Below are 23,309 nucleotides of genomic sequence, written 5' to 3' on the forward strand. Positions count from 1 at the left end.
GACAGAGGTAATCATATACATAAAAAGAATGACTATATCTGACATTTAACAGCAAAGCCTGACAAAGAAAATACGCTCTCCCGAAGGATATCAGGTGGAAACGCCAAGACCTTCACAATGCCAGGTTATAATATATCTAATTTATTGTAATCCAAAAAGTTAAAGAAAGTCCATAGAAAACCACTTATCTTCTATTTTGCATTATATTTTGCTTCTGGTTAAAAAGTAAATATAGCTAAACATGATCTGGAGGTGAAATTCTAATTTTGCTTTATTATTCTATTTAGGCTTTGCATCAATGAAAAGCTAAGTATATTGTCAGTTGAGTAAAGACTAATCATGAAGTAAAGTTGCACAAACATACAAAGAAGTAGAAATAAAATGATAAAATGTTAGATCACACATTAAGCCAAGCATTTACAACCTAGTCACACACAGTGAGTTAGAATAGAAGCAGTATGTATAATTCATTCTTTACCTTTTTCAGATGCTGGTGCAAGGTCAATAAAGCTTCGACATTTTTCACCTATAAATATGAAATGAAAAGTCAATGCACTGTATGTTTTACTTCATTCTGTATTGCACAAATAGAAGATTATAGGACACATACACCATGCTACTCTGACGACTACAGATATATACACATTGGACCACAGTTCCTAAAATGTTAAGATATATTAGAAATTACACATTCTTACAACAGCATATTTGAACCGCCTGCATTCATTTTATAATAAGTTACATTATGTTCTGAAAAGCTAGTTTTTAACCTCTTAACAATAAAGGGCATATACGTGCTTCTATCAGGGATCGAACCCAGTTGGCAGCTCTCCCCGCTGAGCTATCCAATCTTCTGGACGGCTCCTTTGCTGGACCTTTGCCTGGTTCCCAGCTCCTAATATCCAGTCCCTGTTTTAACTCTGCCCTGTTCCTGATTGGACATGCTATAAAAACCTGGCTTTGTCCCTCTTTCCATTGCATGATTATTGAGCTCCACCACCTGCCTGCTCCTCTGAACCGAACTGCTATCACCCATTACTGGCCTCTGGCTTTTCCTGTGACTACTCTACATGCCTGCTCTTTTGTACCACAACAGATATTACCCGTTACCCGGCTTTCCTCTGACTACGCTATCTGTCCACTTGGGTTACAACAGAAAGGCTCTGAATTTGCACCAGACCGTTACAATTTCCTCCAGCAATTGAAAGACAGTTTGATATCATAGGTTATACACCATGGCAAGACTGAGCACAGCAACTAGACACAAGGTAGTTATACGGCATTATCAAGGTGTCTCCTAGGCGGAGATTTCAAAGCAGACTGGGGTTTCCAGAGGACTGTAGATGCAGTGGTTGGCCAAGGAAACTTACTGCAGCCGATGAAAAACACATCATGCTGTGCAGTGCCATCAGCTCATAGGTGGCAGAAACTAGTATGACCCCGGTACACCCATCTAAAAGAAAGAGATTTCACCCAGTTAAAAAAAAGTTTGAGAGGTGAATTTCTGAAATGCAAGAAACTGGATGGTCGTATCGATGAATTACCTGCAACCTGGGCCATTCTGACCAGACTGTTAGGAGGTGTTGGGATCAGTGCATGCATGAGGACACAAGCACGAACCAACCAGGCTCAGGGTGAACTCAACAGACCACCAACTGTTTCATTGTCCGCCATCCAGAGACAGGTGGCACTATTGTTTCAGCCCCCTGTGTCAGCTGGAACCATTTCCAGGCACTTGGCTAAATGACATTTGGTCTCATAGTGCCCATTATTTGTATTGCCTTTGGAATCCACCATCTCCTCCGTTTGCATTGGTGTCGTGAATGACTAAACTGGACTGCTACAAAGTGGAATCGGGTTGTCTTTCTAATATGTATAACCATATCAGTATTTATTGTTTGTATTACATTTGTTTGTTCCTTTCATTTTTAATAAAATGTTTAGTGTTGACCATTAGCGAATCTGCATGATAATACATTTTCCCCCAGGCTGTTTTTAGGAAAGGTATTTATTTGAAGCTTATTGGCAGCAACATTATAATATTATTTAAATCTCTTTGTGATAAATTATACAATAGACTTTTTTATCAAGATTTTAAGAGAATAGACATTGGAAAAGAAAGAGAAAAATAGAGAAAGAGAACTAAAATTCATCTCAGAATTGAATTTTTAGGTTTGGACTGAGATTGGTCATCATACAGCAGATTGCTGGCTATACCAGGTGCTCTTATCTGAAGGTTGCCCATGTTCTGGGCACTGTTCCTTCCAAGCTATGTGCTCTGAAAAATCATAGCGTTAAAAACACAAGCCCTGCAGACTGTCAGAGCAGTTATTCTACTTGGATTTTTCATTAGTATATTCTTATAAGTCTTCATTCCCACACAGCACAGAGGGAACATTGATAGTGAGGAGCTGTCATTTTGGAAGTATGATTCTGCCATCCAAAGTGTCACATATTTTATTAGACATATTTTCAAAAATGGTAAAAAAAAGAAGGTATTAGAATATGGCACAAATACTATATTCCATATCGCCACACATAAGTGAAAAATCTGTCATTGAAGCCTAGGGCACAGTGCACCGCCAAAAAGAGCAGCAGTAACATCCAAAGCTTCCAAAAAAAGATATTTTAAATATTTCATTCACTGCAAAATTCACCTTAGAAATTACAAAAAAAACCTGTATCAGTCATAGAAAAAAACTTTCCAAAAATCACATTAATAACCTAAAACAAATACAAAAGCCATCACAGTTAAAATATCACATACTAAAAACCCCTGATCTGTGCCTGGTCTTTAGGTTCAAATTACCCTGGACTTGAACCGATGCATTATGGCAGTAGAGATACCAGCGACTTACACATTTCTATATTACAGCAGTCAGCCTGTTGGTATCACAGTTGGGAATAGGAACCATACACTTTGTGATAGCTATTATATTTGTATGCTATAAAATCAACAGGAATGAATTGCTGTGTATGATTATTAATATGCTGGCACGACAAGGAAAACTGGGTGGAAATGATAGCAGCATCCTGCAGTGAAGTCTTTCCTGTGAATTCTGTCTTCCTCCGACTAAATGGTAATTATGTATGTAAATTATAGTTCTCTTTGACTTTGTGAGATGGCGTTTCCTCACTCTGACAAATATTTAATTCTAAGTAAATATTTAGGGTGAAGCGAGGTGCTGCCATCATTATGCTAAGGATGCTGTAATGAAGGTTGTTAAGTACATTATCTTGTTAGCCTTCCTTCTACAACTTTTGTGGCACTGTAATGCCCAGTTTAGACGTAATGACTATCGCTCAAAAGTCATCTTTTGAGTGCTAATCGTTGTGTGCATTTACACGGCAAGATGATCACTCAAAAGTCGTGTAAATGAAGGCTTATGCTGTATGCAGAAGACTAGTGGACAGCTATCTTCTGCATACAGCTGTTTTTGTCTCGGAGCGCTCAGCTGGTATACAGCTGAGTGCTTCGAGTAGGGTATGCAGAAGGCAAGCAACACTGCAGTGATTTTCGGGGAAGGGCTTTAAATATAAGTCCTTCACTGAAAATCCTCCATAGCATGTATAAAAAATAAAAAATATATATACTCACCTCTCCACCGCTGCAGGGGCTCAGCCAATTGTAGCCTGTTCTTCTCCCTGCACTGCTCTGAAGTTCTTTCATCAGGCAGGAATTTAAAATCCCTGCCTTCTGAAAGAGCTGTAGCTGATTGGTTGAGAGCTGTGACCAATCACAGGCAGCGCTCAGCTATCATTCATTTAATTGCTAAGCGCTGCCTGTGATTGGCTGAGTGCTCAGCCAATCAGATAAGCTCTTTCAGCTGGTGGGGATTTTAAATCCTGCCTGATGAAAGAACTTCAGAGCAGTGCAAGGAGAAGACCCGGCTGAGCCCCAGCAGCAGCGAAGAGGTGAGTATATATATTTTTTTATTTTTTACACCAGGTAGGGATGATTTTCAGGGATAGGCTTATATTTAAAGCCCTTCCCCGAAAATCACTGCGGGGCTCCCGGCAATACACCGGCTGTGTTCATGGAGTGCTCAATTGGTGTAGAGCTGTGCGCTTCGTGTGGAGTATGCAGAAGACAGCTGGATCGCTGTCTTCTTCATACTCTGGCTGTGTTCTCCGAGCGGAATACCAGCTGAAACAATAGTATCAGCGGTATCCCGCTGAGAACTCAGCATGCGGCACTGATAAGGCTCATCATTCTCTTTCAGCATGCTGTTGCATGCTGAAAGAGAATGATGAATCACTCGTTAATGAAAACTGCACGATGTCCGTGCAGTTAGACCCAACGATTCTCGCTTCAGAAGCCAGATGAGGACTTCATTTTTGTGGGACAAATTGTAATTTTCAATGGTATCATTAAATATTCCATATCAAAGGCTGGGCTTAATATGAAGACATCCATGGCAGACTTCCGAGACTTCATAAAGCCCAAAACTGCCATAGTAACTGAATGACGATCTTGTTGCAGGCACATTAGTTGGCTGTCAGAGGGAGCCCACTCTTTCTGTTGGGCCATTTAAATGTTGCTCAGTGGATCTAAAGGGTTAGTGGTTGCGATCAGAATTATCTCTATCCCAGTCATTGCATCTGGCTGTTAGCTGTCAAAGACTGCTGACACCTGCCACGTATGGAGCGAGCTCAGCTTCCATGTCAGTCTTGCTCTGTCGGTCTACACATATCCCTGCCAAAAGATAGAATACATTCCTGCCTCTAACGAACAAACACAATCATTGCAAAGAGACAGAATTATAAGTAAACTAGCTGATATACCCGGCTTCGCCCGAGTTAATTTGGTACTGGTGTTTATCTGGTGTTCACACGGAAAATCTTATGAAGTCGTGCTTACTTTAGAGATACTGAGGAAAAAAATATGTTCACCATTTTGCACGGGGAGGTAACCATGCAACGTTTCCTCTATATAAAATGACATCAGGACGTAAGAGAATTTGATTACGTACATAAAATTTGGACACTAATTCTTTTGTGCTTAGAATTGAATAATCGAGTTGGGACCCATTAGCTTTTCCTATTTATGACATAATCAATGCTCGTGCCAAATTTCCCGTTTCTATGACACCGGAAAGTGAAAAAATTACATTCCACACGTAAAATTTCGACGCCAATTCTTTTGCGCTAGAATTGAATAATCAAGTTGGGACCTATGAACTTTTCCTATTTATGACAAAATCAATGCTCGTGCCAAATTTCACGTTTCTATGACACCGGAAAGTGAGAAAATTAGATTCCGTACATAAAATTTGGACGCTAATTCTTTTGCGCATAGAATTGAATAATCAAGTTGGGACCTATGAACTTTTCCTATTTATGACATAATCAATGCCCGTGCCAAATTTCATGTTTCTATCACATTGGGAAGTGAGAGATTTAGATTATGTACGTAAAATTTGGACGCTAATTGTTTTGCGCATAGAATTGAATAATGGAGTTGGGACCGATTAGCTTTTCCTATTTATGACATAATCAATGCTCGTGCCAAATTTCCTGTTTCTATGACACCGGAAAGTGAGAAAATAAGATTCCGTACGTAAAATTTGGACGCTAATTCTTTTGCACATGGAATTGAATAATGGAGTTGGGACCCATTAACTTTTACTATTTATGACATAATCAATGCTCGTGCCAAATTTCCTGTTTCTATGACACCGGAAAGTGAGAAAATTACATTCCACACGTAAAATGTGGACGCTAATTCTTTTGCGCATAGAATTGAATAATCAAGTTGGGACCCATTAGCGTTTCCTATTTATGACATAATCAATGCTCGTGCCAAATTTCCTGTTTCTATGACACCGGAAAGTGAGAAAATTACATTCCGCACGTAAAATTTTGACGCCAATTGTTTTGCGCTAGAATTGAATAATCGAGTTGGGACCCATTAGCTTTTCCTATTTATGACATAATCAATGCTCGTGCCAAATTTCCCGTTTCTATGACACCGGAAAGTGAGAAAATTACATTCCGCACGTAAAATTTCGACGCCAATTCTTTTGCGCTAGAATTGAATAATCGAGTTGGGACCTATGAACTTTTCCTATTTATGACATAATCAATGCTCGTGCCAAATTTCCTGTTTCTATGACACCGGAAAGTGAGACAATTACATTCCGTACATAAAATTTGGACGCTAATTCTTTTGCGCATAGTATTGAATAATCAGGTTGGAACCCATTAACTTTTCCTATTTATGTCATAATCAATGCCCGTGCCAAATTTTAAGTTTCTAAGGCATTGGGAAGTGACAGATTTAGATTATGTACGTAAAATTTCGACGCCAATTCTTTTGCGCTAGAATTGAATAATCGAGTTGGGACCCAATTAGTTTTCCTATTTTGGAGATAATCTATGCTTGTGCCAAATTTCATGTTTGTACGACATCGGGAAGTTGGAGAACTTTTGGCCAGTCAGTCAGTCAGTGAGTGAGTCAGTCAGTCAGTGAGTCAGTGAGGGCTTTCGTCTTTATATACATAGATTGAACTTAAAGGGGTTGTCCAGTTACCAGACAAGATTGCTGCTATAGCTCCAGTTGGCATAAAATAACAGAGCAGTACTCACCCATCCTCTGTATTGGGGACCCAGCTCTGTTGAACGACCATCCTCCTGGTGATAGTTGTGGTAGGTGATATCAGTGGAAGCCACCTGACTGCTGCAGCCAATCAGAGGCTACAATGTCATTACCTGTTCTTCTGGTATCAGTGTTCACATCCTAGATGCCTTGATGCCAGGAGTTCAGCATTAGAATGCTGCAGCCTCTGATTGGTTGCAGTAGTCAGGTGACTTCCACTGATGTGATCTTCTACAACAATCACCAGGAGAACGGTGGGGTAACAGCACTAGATCCCTGTGGCAGAGTACAGGCAAGTACTGCTCTGTTTGTTATTTAAGACAGCTGGAGCTACAAAGACAATGTTGTCCAATACCTAGAAAAGCCTTTTAACTTGAATTCAATATCTTAAAATCACCAAGTTTCCACAAAAATAAAGAATACGCCACAAAAAAGAAAAACTGAAGAGAAAATAAACCAGAGAAGGCAACGCCAATAGTTGCAGATTACTAATACTGCACCCAGAGAGTCAATGATCATATATAGGGTTTTAACAAGATTTTATATCAGCTCAGAACCAAACCTATAGTGCCCTAACATACATTATTTCTCTCCTGTATCTGTGTCCATGGTCTTGTCCCCTCGACTACATCAGAAAGTTTCATTTCTCTATTTTTCATTCTAAATTTTTGCAGTGATTGCGGCTGTCAAAATGTCTTCTGTCTATTCCTTAAGAGTATGTCTTTGCCCTTCCTTTTCCCTTGTTTGGTAGGTGCAATATTACCAAACAATTAAGCACAGATCAAGGGGCAGCTTTGTTTCAAAACCACTTAGAATATTTTATGACAAGTAGTAGTGAATAGAGATGAGCGAACGTACTCGTCTGAGCTTGATACTCGTTCGAGCATTAGCGTGTTCGAGATGCTCGTTACTCGTGACGAGTACCACGCGATGTTCGAGTTACTTTCACTTTCATCTCTGAGATGTTAGCGCGCTTTTCTGGCCAATAGAAAGACAGGGAAGGCATTACAACTTCCCCCTGCGACGTTCAAGCCCTATACCAACCCCCTGCAGTGAGTGGCTGGCGAGATCAGGTGTCACCCGAGTATATAAATCGGCCCCTCCCGCGGCTCGCCACAGATGCGTTCTGACAGAGATCAGAGACAGTGCTGCTGGTGCCGGAGCTGCTATAGGGAGAGCGTTAGGAGTATTTTAGGCTTCAAGAACCCCAACGGTCCTTCTTACGCCCACATCTAACCGTGTGCAGTAGTGTGGAGGCTGCTTTTTGCAGTGTTGCACATTTATTTTTTTGGTATATCGGCCGTGCAGAGCATTGCGCCCTGCAGTAATTATACATAGTCCAGGGCCAGTAGTGGTGGTGAGGCAGGGACAGAAGACATATTTATTGAATATAGGCAGTGGGCCTTTCCAAAAACATTTGGGAAAAAAAATCTATTTGGGCTGCCTGTGACTGTCCTCAGTGTACTGGGTCTGTGCTGGGGGTAGTTGTCCTCCTAATTCATACGCAGCCAGCTAAGTGTTACAGCAGGCTTGCGCAAAATTCTTTCCTGGCTCTGTGTTGGCTGTTACATCACCGCTGTATTCCAGTCCACAGTGCAACAGTCTGCAGTTATTTTACATACTCCAGGGCCAGTAGTGGTGAGGCAGGGACAGAAGACATATTTATTGAATATAGGCAGTGGGCCTTTCCAAAAACATTTGGGAAAAAAAATCTATTTGGGCTGCCTGTGACTGTCCTCAGTGTACTGGGTCTGTGCTGGGGGTAGTTGTCCTCCTAATTCATACGCAGCCAGCTAAGTGTTACAGCAGGCTTGCGCAAAATTATTTCCTGGCTCTGCTGTGCATTCCGTAAGCGAAGTCAGCCTTCAACCACAGGCCAATAAGCGGCACATTTAATTACAGCGTTCTGTTTCTACACTACTGGCAATACACCATGCTGAGGGGTAGGGGTAGGCCTAGAGGACGTGGACGCGGGCGAGGACGCGGAGGCCCAAGTCTGGGTGTGGGCACAGGTGTATCGCAGCCGACCGCTGCGGGATTAGGAGAGAGGCACGTTTCTGGCGTCCCCACATTCATCTCACAATTAATGGGTCCACGCGGTAGACCTTTATTAGAAAATGAGCAGTGTGAGCAGGTCCTGTCGTGGATGGCAGAAAGTGCATCCAGCAATCTATCGAACACCCAGAGTTCTGCGCCGTCCACTGCTGCAACTCTGAATCCTCTGGCTGCTGCTCCTCCTTCCTCCCAGCCTCCTCACTCCATTACAATGACACATTCTGAGGAGCAGGCAGACTCCCAGGAACTGTTCCCGGGCCCCTGCCCAGAATGGGCAGCAAGGGTTCCGAATCCTCTCCCACTGGAGGAGTTTGTCGTGACCGATGCCCAACCTTTTGAAAGTTCCCGGGGTCCGGGGGATGAGGCTGGGGACTTCCGGCAACTGTCTCAAGACCTTTCAGTGGGTGAGGAGGATGATGACGATGAGACACAATTGTCTATCAGTGAGGTAGTAGTAAGGGCAGTAAGTCCGAGGGAGGAGCGCACAGAGGATTCGGAGGAAGAGCAGCAGGACGATGAGGTGACTGACCCCACCTGGTTTGCTACGCCTACTGAGGACAGGTCTTCAGAGGGGGAGGCAAGGGCAGCAGCAGGGCAGGTTGCAAGAGGCAGTGCGGTGTCCAGGGGTAGAGGCAGGGCCAGACCGAATAATCCACCAACTGTTTCCCAAAGCGCCCCCTCGCGCCATGCCACCCTGCAGAGGCCGAGGTGCTCCAAGGTCTGGCAGTTTTTCACTGAGAGTGCAGACGACCGACGAACAGTGGTGTGCAACCTTTGTCGCGCCAAGATCAGCCGGGGAGCCACCACCACCAGCCTCACCACCACCAGCATGCGCAGACATATGATGGCCAAGCACCCCACAAGGTGGGACGAAGGCCGTTCACCGCCTCCGGTTTGCACCGCTGCCTCTCCCCCTGTGCCCCAACCTGCCACTGAGATCCAACCCCCCTCTCAGGGCACAGGCACTACCGTCTCCTGGCCTGCACCCACACCCTCACCTCCGCTGTCCTCGGCCCCATCCACCAATGTCTGTCAGCGCACCGTCTAGCCGTCGCTAGCGCAAGTGTTTGAGCGCAAGCGCAAGTACGCCGCCACGCACCCGCACGCTCAAGCATTAAACGTGCACATAGCCAAATTTATCAGCCTGGAGATGCTGCCGTATAGGGTTGTGGAAACGGAGGCTTTCAAAAGTATGATGGCGGCGGCGGCCCCGCGCTACTCAGTTCCCAGTCGCCACTACTTTTCCCGATGTGCCGTCCCAGCCCTGCACGACCACGTCTCCCGCAACATTGTACGCGCCCTCACCAACGCGGTTACTGCCAAGGTCCACTTAACAACAGACACGTGGACAAGCACAGGCGGGCAGGGCTACTATATCTCCCTGACGGCACATTGGGTGAATTTAGTGGAGGCTGGGACAGAGTCAGAGCCTGGGACCGCTCACCTACCCACCCCCAGAATTGCGGGCCCCAGCTCGGTGGTGGTATCTGCGGCGGTGTATGCTTCCTCCACTAAACCACCCTCCTCCTCCTCCTCCTACGCAACCTCTGTCTCGCAATCAAGATGTGTCAGCAGCAGCACGTCGCCAGCAGTCGGTGTCGCGCGGCACGGCAGCACAGCGGTGGGCAAGCGTCAGCAGGCCGTGTTGAAACTACTCAGCTTAGGAGAGAAGAGGCACACGGCCCACGAACTGCTGCAGGGTCTGACAGAGCAGACCGACCGCTGGCTTGCGCCGCTGAGCCTCCAACCGGGCATGGTCGTGTGTGACAGCGGCCGTAACCTGGTGGCGGCTCTGCAGCTCGACAGCCTCACGCACGTGCCATGCCTGGCCCACGTCTTTAATTTGGTGGTTCAGCGCTTTCTGAAAAGCTACCCACGCTTGTCAGACCTGCTCGGAAAGGTGCGCCAGCTCTGCGCACATTTACGCAAGTCCCACACGGACGCTGCCACCCTGCGCACCCTGCAACATCAGTTTCATCTGCCAGTGCACCGACTGCTGTGCGATGTGCCCACACGGTGGAACTCTACGCTCCACATGTTGGCCAGGCTCTATGAGCAGCGTAGAGCTATAGTGGAATACCAACTCCAACATGGGCGGCGCAGTGGGAGTCAGCCTCCTCAATTCTTTACAGAAGAGTGGGCCTGGTTGGCAGACATCTGCCAGGTCCTTGGAAACTTTGAGGAGTCTACCCAGATGGTGAGCGGCGATGCTGCAATCATTAGCGTCACCATTCCTCTGCTATGCCTCTTGAGAAGTTCCCTGCAAAGCATAAAGGCAGACGCTTTGCGCTCGGAAACAGAGGCGGGGGAAGACAGTATGTCGCTGGATAGTCAGAGCACCCTCCTGTCTATATCTCAGCGCGTTGAGGAGGAGGAGGGGGAGGAGGATGAGGAGGAGGGGGAAGAGACAGCTTGGCCCACTGCTGAGGGTACCCATGCTGCTTGCCTGTCATCCTTTCAGCGTGTATGGCCTGAGGAGGAGGATCCTGAAAGTGATCTTCCTAGTGAGGACAGCCATGTGTTGCATACAGGTACCCTGGCACACATGGCTGACTTCATGTTAGGATGCCTTTCTCGTGACCCTCGCGTTACACGCATTCTGGCCACTACGGATTGCTGGGTGTACACACTGCTCGACCCACGAAATCGCGGTAAATTGCGATTTTGCGCGATCGCGATTTTAACATTACAAGTCCCATAGACCCCTGCAGAGAAAAAAATGCTGCAAATTTCGCAGGGAAAAAAAAACTCTAGTGGGTAGGCACCCTTAGACTACCAATGCATACTAATTCACAGTGGGCATCTGGTAGTCAGAGAAGCAGAACGACAATCTTTGCTTCTTCAGGCCAAGAGGGTCACCTAACAAAGATGTTCTTTGGTGAACAATTTTGGTTACTTGTATACCAGCATGAAGTGGTGGAAGGAAGAGAATATTTATCATGCAGTGTGTACCATTTTGATAAAGTTCATTCTTCATTCTTCCTATCCCCTCCGTCCAAACTGCACATCTTTGCTATAGAGTACTATAATAGTTCTCAGTCAACACAGCCTGAAGAGGAGAAGAAATACTAAACAGATTTGGCCCACTGCCCTCTACTAGATAAAAATAGTAAGCCTTTTAAAAACCTGTCTCATTCAGGAGCAGCTGGGGTGCAAATATTAGGAGGCAGATTAATCTTCTTAGCTGATAAAGCATGTGGAGTCGAGGTTTCGGAAGATGTAATTCCATAGCACAAACATGTTAAAAGAGGCAGAGATGTTTTCTTTGATGAACCAAAGGGAACATCTGCAACTTAAGCAGACTAGACAAGAACTACTTTTGACCAATTAGATCAGATTTTGTGTTTTATAGCAGTAAATCTTTTGCGTATGAAATTATCTTTAACCCCTCAGTGACGAAGCCTGTCTGCGCCTTAAGGGCTAACTAATTTTCCTTTTTTCTTCTTCATCATTGCATGCTTAAAGCCATAACTTTTTAATATTTCCTTTGACACGGCCATATAAGGGCTTGGTTTTTGCGGGACAAGTTTGTACTTTTTAAAGCCATCTTTTGGGGTACATATAATGTATTATATGAATTTTCTTATTTTTATAGGCGATTGGAGGAAAAAAATTCTTCCATTTGTTATTTGGATTCCATTTCTATGGCATTCATTGTGCAAAATAAATAATGTGATAACATTATTCTATTATTCTCTAGGTCAGCACAATTCGGGCGACACCAAGTTTATACAGTTTTTTATGTTTCGCTACTTTTGCAAACTAAAACCACTTTTTTAAAAAAAAGATGTGCTTTTCTGTCGCCGCATTCCAAGAGCCATAACATTTTTATTTCTCCATCGATTGAACTCTATGAGGGCTTGTTTTTTGTGGGCTGAACTTTAGTCTTCATTTATCCAATTTTTGGGAACCTATAACATTTTGATTGCTTCTTATTCCATTTTTTTTCTAGAGGCAGAATTAACAAAATCGACAATTCTGGCATGTTTTTTTTAAATATGTTAAATTAATTTTTAGGCCAGTACGATTATGTCAATACTAAATATATATACGCGTTTTTTTTTGCAACTTTTTCACTCTTTTACAAAAAGAAGGTTTTTATTGCTGCATTCAAAGACCCCTAATATATATATATTTTTTTAAATTTTTTTATTTATTTATTTTTTGTGAATGGTGCTGTGAAAGGCTGCCTGCAGACGAGCAGGTCGGATCCGGCGGCGAGAATTCTCGCCGCGGGACCCGACCCGAGCGCCTGCAGAGACGAGCGCGTACTCACCCGCGCCCGGCGGCCCCGGCTCTTTCATGTGCCGGCTGCCAGGCATCCGGCGCATGCGCAGACCGGAGCCGGCGGCTGTGTGAGTGACGTTTCTGTGCGAGGCTCTGCGAGCCCCGCACAAAAATAGGACATGCCGCGGTTTGTTTGCCGCGTGAGATTTCGCACGGCCAAACCGCAGCCGCCTGCATAGGAGTGCGTAATGTAATGCACTCCTATGCAGGCTTTGAGCGGCGGAAATCCCGCGGGAAATCCCGCCGCGGGATTTCCGCCCGTGTGCAGGTGGCCAAAGGGTTTTTTTGTGGGATGAGTTGTTGATCCATGCAACATTTTGATCACTTTCTATTCCATTTTTTGTAAGGCGAGATAGGAAAAATTAACTATTTTCGCCATTTTTTGGTATCTTTTTTCATGGTGTGCACTGTGCAGGTTACATAATGTACTAACTTGTTTCTCTGGGTCGTTATGAATGTGGTGTTACCAGGTTTGTGAATATGTTGCCCATGTATTACACGCGTAATATGCAGCTAAAAACCAATTTCTATTGAGCCAATCACACCTGCGCTTCATTACATGCATATTAGGACGGCTTCACAAGGGCATATTTATGTACATATTTGCACACCAAAGATCCCCATACAAGTCAGGGCAGGGTGTGTGTGGGGGGGTTGTAGCACACATATGAACAGGCTCTGCATGTGCAAAAAATTACAGTACACTGCACAGACACATGCACAAACCATCCTCCCTCATAGTGCAAATACATTGTGCTGAAGTGTGCACATTTGCAAGCCCTATTTTGGAGCGTATTACATGGCAATATAGGCTATGGAAATTTAACATATGCAGCAAATATGCATGTACACGTGTATTTGCTGCTACTGCATATTTTATGTCTCTGAAAATATGCGGGACACAAACACCCGTGTAAACGAGCCCCAAAAAACAAGCACATAACTAAAATAGATAACTCTCCAGGCTTCCCTACAGTACATACAGAGGCACATTTACTTAGATCCACATTTCCTAAGCCAATCTAAAGGCTACTTCTGCCAGGCGTAGCACAATGCATTTGCGCTATGAAGTTTTTTGTGTGTGTGTCTGCATATTGTACTGCACTATTGCGCAGGCAGGGCAGACAACCATGCCCCGATTTAAATGGTTATCTAGTGTAATGAGTTCCAAGTGTGTTATTTTTCCAGCTGAATTGCGTAGTGTATTGCGCATCTCCTTGCGTATTGTCCATGCATTCGCGCACCCCACACATACTTCTATGGAGACCCATGGTGCACAAATGCGCACAATAGTAGATCATGCTGCGTTCTTTTTTGCGTGCTTAAAATGCGCGCACAAAATACATCAATGTGTACAAACCCATTAAAATCAAAGGGTTCTATTCTCTCTGTATCATGCACGAGAATTTTCCATGCACAAAAGCACATACAAATACGCCTGTGTGAAGGGGCTCTAAGTTAAGTCTGCGCCAGCATTCCTGCAACAAATGTATTAAGAGGTGCAAGTCTCTTAATACACTTGTACCATCTGGAGGTACCTCCATTGTCCTCCTGTGTCACTTTTTATAGAGAAGGATCTGCCAATCAACATCTATAGGGAGGAGGAGGGCAGTGCAGGGTGTGTGCACAGGTGAATATGTATGAGCTTCATTAGACTCCTCTACAGTCATAGTAACATACTATGTTTGGCTAGAAATAGACATATATCCATCCAGTTCAGCCTATTACCCCTTAATGTTGATCCAGAGGAAGGCAAAAAAAAACAGCTGGGTAGAAGCTAATTTTTTGTATTCAAGAGAAAAAAAATTATCTTCCCAAATCCGAGTCTGGTAATCGAAATAATCCCTGGATCATCAACCCTTCTGGAGTAATCAGTCATAATAATGTGGAATATTGTAGCCATCCAGGCCCCTCTTAAACTCTTAGTGAGTTCCCCATCCCCACATCCGCAGGCAGCGTTTCACAGTCTCACTGCTCTTACTGTAAAGAACCCCCTTCTATGTCAGTGTAGAAACCATCTTTCCTCTAGACTTAGAAGGTGCCCCCTTGTTACAGTCACAGTCCTGGGTGTAAATAGGTAGTGGGATCTATACCAGCCTTGTAAAGTTTCAAGACTAAGATTTGAAAGACCACTAAACCTATCATTAGGAATGACAGATTGCTAAAATCAGGATGTTTGTCACTATACTGTGCTACTTGCAGGCCAGACAACTTAGGGACCTGACAGGTTCCTTTTAAATGAACACTAAAACTAGTAATGATCGATAAAAATAAGGAACACTATCAGACTGCAGGATTCACTGCATCTTCCTGAAACAAACAATGTTTTAGAAATCATGTGGAAATAATAGTTGTTGATTACCCCTGATCGTTTTATTCTTGGCTGGCAGACGGCTGAGTGGCAGGGTTTAACAAAGAAGGAAAGGCTTAACACCTTTGTCTCCTATTGTAAGCAGAACTCTGGGGCAGCTCCTTCTGCAGCTAGTTGTCTTTGAACCAGACACAGGCTAGAAAGAAGAAGGAAGGGAGAAATTGGTACACATACAGAAAATGTCTTTGTATGCTTCTCAGCTTCGATTGCAATATGAGACCAATTAGGATCAAATCAAAGAAGGAGATTAAGGAAGGATTTTCTGGCAACTTTTCGTGTATTTTCTATGGCTACTGTTTCTACAATCACGAGATCATTTCCATTCTTTCATTTCATGAACGTATTTCAATAGTAAACAGTTTGCATTCTAGAATATGCATGAATCAGGAAAAGAAATACAAGAACAGAATTAGGTAAAAATAAGTGTGAAGGGGCTCTAAGTTTGCTATGTAATGTCTGCATTCTCATACTATTTAACCTCACCTACTAAGGTCAATAGTATGACATTTATAGTATACTAGCCCGGGTACCCGATACAGAACGCATGTAATACAAAATGTGACATTTTAAGTAAGAAAATATGATACCAGAACGTACACATAAATATGATTGCTGTGTTAATGTATTAACTTAAAATAGACTAATTCAATGATCCTCGCACTTAACATTTTTATTATATAACTTTTACTGCAAGGCCTTTTGATACATAATGTTTCTGGTTTTTCATTCAGGAGCGTAAGCAAAAAGATTTTTTCCATTCCCAACTCTTGAAAACGCCACGTTCAACTGACCATTGGAAAAGCGGGACTCCTCTAGGTTAATTCCCTAAGTGCGGCTGTTGTTCTTCTGCCCAAACAGGCCCTTTGCTTGTTCTTACAGTTTTGATAAATGAGGGCCGGTGTTCATAAATTTGCCCCATGTATTCCTTTTTGCAAACTGTTATCCACACGGACATCCAAGGCGGAATTAGGAAGGACGAAATGGGCAAAAAATTGGTGGCTCCACCAGGGTTAGACTGGGGCTAAAAAGCAGTCCTGAAACACGAATTGTCAACGCTCAGTCTGACAATTATATTATGCCCATTTGCAATGATGAATAAATAAAAGGAGTAACAGGGATGCCTATCAGACGTTTATGTAATATTCCATATTTATACTGTAAATGTCTTTGGACAGTATAGTCCTTCAAATATAGCTTGCATGTAAAATGTAATTGGAAGGCTACTGACAGCTATCTCAGCACGAATGTACATACAGGGAAAGCTGTCAATCATGGATAGCCCCACCCGCTGGACTCTTCAGCTCAGGATGAGCAGAGATATAAATTAATAAAACACAAGTTATGCTGAATCTTTCCCTATAAAACTATACATCAGTCGGCTGAGCTCCTCCTGCTCTATAACATCATGCCTTCAGTTTGCACAGCAAGTTTGAGCTGACAGATTCCCTTTAAACACCAACAGCAACTTCCTCTGCTGAGGAAGTTTTGCTGTACTGCACAGTCCGCTTTGCTTGTCCTATCATTGCTGTGTTATACACATTAATAGTGCCCCCCTTCTACCCGACTCAGTAATTGTACCCCGATTGTGCCACACACAGTAATAGTGCTCCCTTATTTGCATCAACACAGTAAAAGTACCCCACACAAGTAACTGGAAGCAGTGGAGTGGCTCTGTTGAATCTCTTGCTGTCAGTTCTGTCTGAAAGACAGGTGACTACTACGGCCAATGAATGGCCATAGCATTATTTCCCTTTCTGCTGGCATCAATGCTCACATCCTGGGCACTAGGAGTTCAGAATGGAACATTGCAGCCAGTGATCGGCAGTAGCGGTCACCTGACTTCTGGCCGCTCCACTGCTTCCAAGAGGAGAAGAGAGGTAAGTATCTATTCCTTTGTAATTTTACAGCATTCCTGGCCATTTACCAAAAAAAAAAATTGTACTCGGACAACCCCTTTAATGACTTTACTTTGCCATACTTAAAGGGACTATATCACCAACATTTGTTTATTAATTAAAACCAGATAAAGAAACATGTTTCATCTTTCTAATTTGTTTTTTGATTGTTTAATTTTATATTCTGATCTATATACATGACTATGGGAAGGGGAAGGGGGTGTCGGCCATCTCGCCTGAGCTACATTTAACGGCATTTAGAAGATATGCTTTACAGCAATCTTATGAGCCATTCCCACTATGGACAAGGAGGGACCCACTGACCAGTAAGGGAGACTGTTCTAGATATGTTTTGTGACCTGTGCAGGGGTTATTTTGCAGGGAGGGGGAGTAGCAAGTCCCAGTTTATCACCCATTGTGAATGGTGGATTTTGTGTAACCTACATATAGGTGTTAGCTCTCTGCGTAATCCTGCCTGTGATGTTAGCGAGATGACTGCTGAAAAGTTTTCTCTACAGATCAAGAAGATACAGGCTAGTATTAGGCACTGTGGTCAGTGTAAAAAATGCAAGATTTTAGGATTTAAAAAAATATATAGATTGTGACTAGAAAAATAAAAAAACGCCAAAAATTCTTAAAAAATGTTTAACAAGAAATGTGATTTTATATGAGTCATTTTTTTGTTGACACATTACAAAATATACTATAATTTTCATACATGATACTGTGATTTCTGTCCCTTTTTTATGACAACCCCCATCCCTCCCAAAAAAACACTGATTATGTTAGAAGCTAATATGTCAGTTGTATGCAAAAGTCAGGTTACAGGTATAAATCATTAAATGTATAAAATAATCATAAGAATAAAATAAGCCATCAATAATGGTGAACTTTGCACAAGGTTTACTATGGAACAAACCACCTTTATGTACTGTATATATGAATTTAACCCTTTCCAATCCACTGTCTGACATCTAAAGACATGCTGATTGAAGCCTGTACAGCTTCGATGACGGAAGACGTCCGACAGGGTATTCTTACTGTAGATTACTGGCCGCTCTGTGGTCAGGGGCCTTTCCAGCATGTCACATACCGCAGTACTGGCTCTAGCCAGCAGATGGCGCCATTGTATAATGGCAGAAAGAGAAAGCCCCCTAGGAAACCCTGAATCCAAAACTGGATTGCAAAGGGTTAATATCCCCATCATGGCGTGCATGGAAATGAGTATTGCTGGTTTCAAACATTGCATCGGGACATATTCTGCCCTGTCAATATCCATTGTTCATAGTATCCCGCCGTGGCGTGTCCTTACTTTTCAATATTGTTAGGCAGGTATGGAGATAAGACTGGGAGTCCCAAAAAACCACCCACACCTCTGACCCTACCTACTTGCCTCACCCTGGCTAAACCCAGGGAGACAACTGGGCGACAGTCCCTTTACTGTCTAGGGATAGCCTGATACTATGGGGGGAAAAAACGGAGCATAAAAACTAAAGCAGAAACTACCACGGAGATACACAAAAGACTCAACGAAACTACATCAAAGGAAGACGAGGATTGAAGCACAAGGACTAAGAGGACCAGAGAGACCTAGTTAACCTCACTAGATACAAACAAACACTGGCAATGAAACTTGCCAGCTGCTGCCTCCTATCCCTAGAAAAGGGGCGGAGCCAGTGACATGCTGGTGGGTGAAGAAAGAAGACCCAACCACTCACATCAGAAAAGTTTCCCAGAGCCACGCGGCCGCCTTAAGGGAAATGGAAGGAAGAACGCCGTGCCTGGACCGGCATGCTGCCGAGACCCGACCGCACTCCTGGTAAGTTTCCTCCTAACAAATACACTACCGTTCAAAAGTTTGGGGTCACCCAAACAATTTTGTGTTTTCCATGAAAAGTCACACTTATTCACCACCATGCGTTGTGAAATGAATAGAAAATAGAGTCAAGACATTGACAAGGTTAGAAATAATGATTTGTATTTGAAATAACATTGTTTTTACATCAAACTTTGCTTTCGTCAAAGAATCCTCCTTTTGCAGCAATTACAGCATTGCACACCTTTGACATTCTAGCTGTTAATTTGTTGAGGTAAGCTTGTGAAATTGCACCCCACGCTTCTAGAAGCATCTCCCACAAGTTGGATTGGTTGGATGGGCACTTCTGGCGTACCATACGGTCAAGCTGCTCCCACAACAGCTCAATGGGGTTCAGATCTGGTGACTGCGCTGGCCACTCCATTACCGATAGAATACCAGCTGCCTGCTTCTGCTGTAAATAGTTCTTGCACAATTTGGAGGTGTGTTTAGGGTCATTGTCCTGTTGTAGGATGAAATTGGTTCCAATCAAGCGCTGTCCACTGGGTATGGCATGGCGTTGCAAAATGGAGTGATAGCCTTCCTTATTCAGAATCCCTTTTACCCTGTACAAATCTCCCACCTTACCAGCACCAAAGCAACCCCAGACCATCACATTACCTCCACCATGCTTAACAGATGGCGTCAGGCATTCTTCCAGCATCTTTTCATTTGTTCTGCATCTCACAAACGTTGTTCTTTGTGATCCAAACACCTCAAACTTGGATTCATCCGTCCACAACACTTTTTTCCAGTCTTCCTCTGTCCAATGTCTGTGTTCTTTTGCCCATCTTAATCTTTTTCTTTTATTGGCCAGTCTCAGATATGGCTTTTTCTTTGCCACTCTGCCCTGAAGCCCAAAATCCCGCAGCCGTCTCTTCACTGTAGATGTTGACACTGGTGTTTTGCGGGTACTATTTAATGAAGATGCCAGTTGGGTACCTGTGAGGCATCTGTTTCTCAAACTAGAGACTCTAATGTGCTTATCTTCTTGCTTAGTTGTGCAACGCGGCCTCCCACTTCTTTTTCTACTCTGGTTAGAGCCTGTTTGTGCTGTCCTCTGAAGGGAGTAGTACACACCGTTGTAGGAAATCTTCAATTTCTTAGCAATTTCTCGCATGGAATGGCCTTCATTTCTAAGAACAAGAATAGACTGTCGAGTTTCAGATGAAAGTTCTCTTTTTCTGGCCATTTTGAGCGTTTAATTGACCCCACAAATGTGATGCTCCAGAAACTCAATCTGCTCACAGGAAGGTCAGTTTTGTAGCTTCTGTAACGAGCTAGACTGTTTTCAGATGTGTGAACATGATTGCACAAGGGTTTTCTAATCATCAATTAGCCTTCTGAGCCAATGAGCAAACACATTGTACCATTAGAACACTGGAGTGATAGTTGCTGGAAATAGGCCTCTATTCACCTTTGTAGATTTTGCACAAAAAACAGGCATTTGCAGCTAGAATAGTCATTTACCACATTAGCAATGTATAGAGTGCATTTGTTTAAAGTTAGGACTAGTTTAAAGTTATCTTCATTGAAAAGTACAGTGCTTTTCCTTCAAAAATAAGGATATTTCAATGTGACCCCAAACTTTTGAACGGTAGTGTATATGATATGGAAACACCATTTGTGAGTGATGTACATGGGTCCCATGCATTGCTCAGGTTGGGAGAGGGGGATATCTGATATGCAATCGTTATAATATGTAAATGCGTGGACTCTCAGTTCATGGACAACCATTTTAGAGATAATGGATGCTTAAAACAATCAGAAGTCGATATAGATTAATTTTAAGAATAATTTCTTTTACATCTAACTTGTTGGTTACATCTTGTAAAAACCAGAAGGTTACAATGCTACTGGCAACAAATTCATTCATAGAAGAAGTTTTGAAATTCCAAAAGCTGTAGAGAAGTGATTGCTAAAACTAATAGCAATGTTAAGCTATAAAATAGTTGAAAACAGTTCACCTTGAACCTCTTTCAAAGACTATATTAAAGAATTGCTTGAACTGACTGTCAATGGATTTCGGTTTACCAGCTGGATTTATAGAGTAATGACAGGGAATGTAAAATTCTACGTAGCCCTAGCGTCTTACCGGATTGCACCTGTTTCTACCATTTCCATATAATAGCATTATATTATGGCAATTTATTTTAGATTTGCAATTTCCTCCTTGGCATAATATTCAAAGTAGGTTCAAGATGAACCAAGCAGTTGATCAAAAATTACCTAAATTAAAAGCGGAATGGAAAGAGCAATTAATTTTGAAAGATCATAACTTTGGATGCTGAGGGTATATTTATTGTAGAAAGTGCTATCATTAAAAATCAGTTCCATTCACCTGAATGGGGTTGTTCTAAGAGCAGGAACATGGATTTCTGCTAACCCCATACATGTAAATGGGACAGTCACAGAATCTTTTTGCAACAAATCTGCTAATATACCCTAACAGGGAATGAGGTTGGATGTCGCAGTCTATGGGAGCATATCTAATGCACTCTTACGTGCACTGATAGCATGACAGAGAGGATTTCCTAATAGTCTCTGTAAAATCAGCAAAAAAATCAGGGTAAGAGCCTAAACAGACGAGCGCATGTACAAATACACTCGATGCTACGGAACGTATTTGCGCATAAAGAAATCAAATTATTTTTTTTTTATTGCGCGCTATTGCGCATGATAAAAATAAGAAAGCATAAAGATAGGTCCTGCCTAGAGATGAGCGAACGTACTCGTTATGAATACTTACGCACCCGAGTACCGCCATTTTCAAGTACATCAGTACTCGCGCGCAAAGATTCGGGGGGCGCCGGGGGGCGGGGAGAGGCGTGGCGGTGCGGGGGGTAGCAGCGGGGAACAGGGGGGAGCCCTCTCTCTCTCCCTCTCCCCCCCACTCCCCGCTGCAACCCCCCGTGCCGCCACGGCGCCCCCCGAATCTTTGCGCGCGAGTACTGATGTACTCGAAAATGGCGGTACTCGGGTGCGTAAGTACTCATAATGAGTACGTTCGCTCATCTCTAGTCCTGCCCTATCTTTTCTCTTACGTAGAAACACTACATGCAAGAAATATAGGGCAAGACCTAGAAGTGGGTTCTTTACTGTAAGAAGGTGAGACTATGGAACTTTCTGCTTGAGGACGTGGTGATGACGAACTTGCTAAAAGAGTTTAGAAGGGGCCTGGACGCCTCTCTTGAGTGATACACTATGTTATAATCACTGGTCGGTTATCATGGGATTATTCCAATTGCCAGATTAGAGTCGGGAAGGAATTTTTTTCTAAAATGAGGAACATTTGGCTCCTACCTCATAGGCGTTTTTTGCCTTCCTCTGGATCAACATTTTAGGATAATAGGCTGAACTGGATGGACATGTGTCTATTAGAGATGAGCGAACGTACTCGTTTAGGGCGATTTCGCAATCAAGCACCGCTTTTTTCGAGTAACTGACTACTCGGGCGAAAAGATTCAGAGGGGTCGGGGGGCGGCGTGGTGGAGCAGGGGGTAGCAGTGGGGAATAGGGGGGAGCTCTCTCTCTCTCTCTCTCCCCCCCCCCACTCCCTTCTGCAACCCCCCGCTCACCCCCGGAGCCCCCTAAATCTTTTCGCCCGAGTAGTCAGTTACTTGAAAAAAGCGGTGCTCGATTGCAAAATCGCCCTAAACGAGTTTGTTCGCTCATCTCTAGTGTCTATTTTCTGGCTTATAAACTATGTTACTATGTTATTATGTTACTATGCCTGTACTAGCATTATTCCTCACTTATGCAGCTATACCTCACCCCAAGTGAATTTGTTTCTTTTGAAGTAAGTGATCTTGAATGTAATCCCATATACTAAAATCTGAGCTGCATTGGTGCAGTTTGCTGTATAGACATCATAAACACAATACATGGGGACAAGAGGTCCAAGGTAGGTAATATTTATCACACAGTTTAATTTCTGTAATTAGAGCTAGGCAATCATTTGTGTTTTTTTATCTATATCTTCAATGAAGGTAAAATTTTAACCCATCATGTTGCTTATTGTCATGTCTCCATTGTAAAGGGCCCACTGTTATGTACTCAATAGACTCTGTTCACATCACATTTTCAGCCTCTCTTTGACATACCAATGTAGCAGTACTAATATATTTTGCGTTAGTGTGCTACGGTGATAGTGTGGTGCAGCTGGTCATTGAGACTGAATGGCAGCGGCCGCGCTATTGAAGCTGTGTACAAACATTTGCCATGACAAACAAGCATTTGTGGTGGGAC

At 43.3% G+C, this 23,309-nt stretch overlaps 1 protein-coding gene across 1 annotated transcript in view; it reads right to left on the reverse strand.

The window, feature by feature from the left end:
• GSG1L (GSG1 like) overlaps positions 1 to 23,309 on the reverse strand; it is a 163,392-nt gene that overhangs the window by 122,240 nt on the left and 17,843 nt on the right. The window contains exon 2 of the mRNA XM_066577478.1: positions 479 to 526. Within this exon, the coding sequence (XP_066433575.1) occupies positions 479 to 526 (48 nt within the window). The remainder of the gene's footprint in view (positions 1 to 478; positions 527 to 23,309) is intronic.

The sequence above is a fragment of the Eleutherodactylus coqui genome, chromosome 8, assembly GCF_035609145.1.
Source record: "Eleutherodactylus coqui strain aEleCoq1 chromosome 8, aEleCoq1.hap1, whole genome shotgun sequence".
NCBI lineage: Eukaryota > Metazoa > Chordata > Amphibia > Anura > Eleutherodactylidae > Eleutherodactylus > Eleutherodactylus coqui.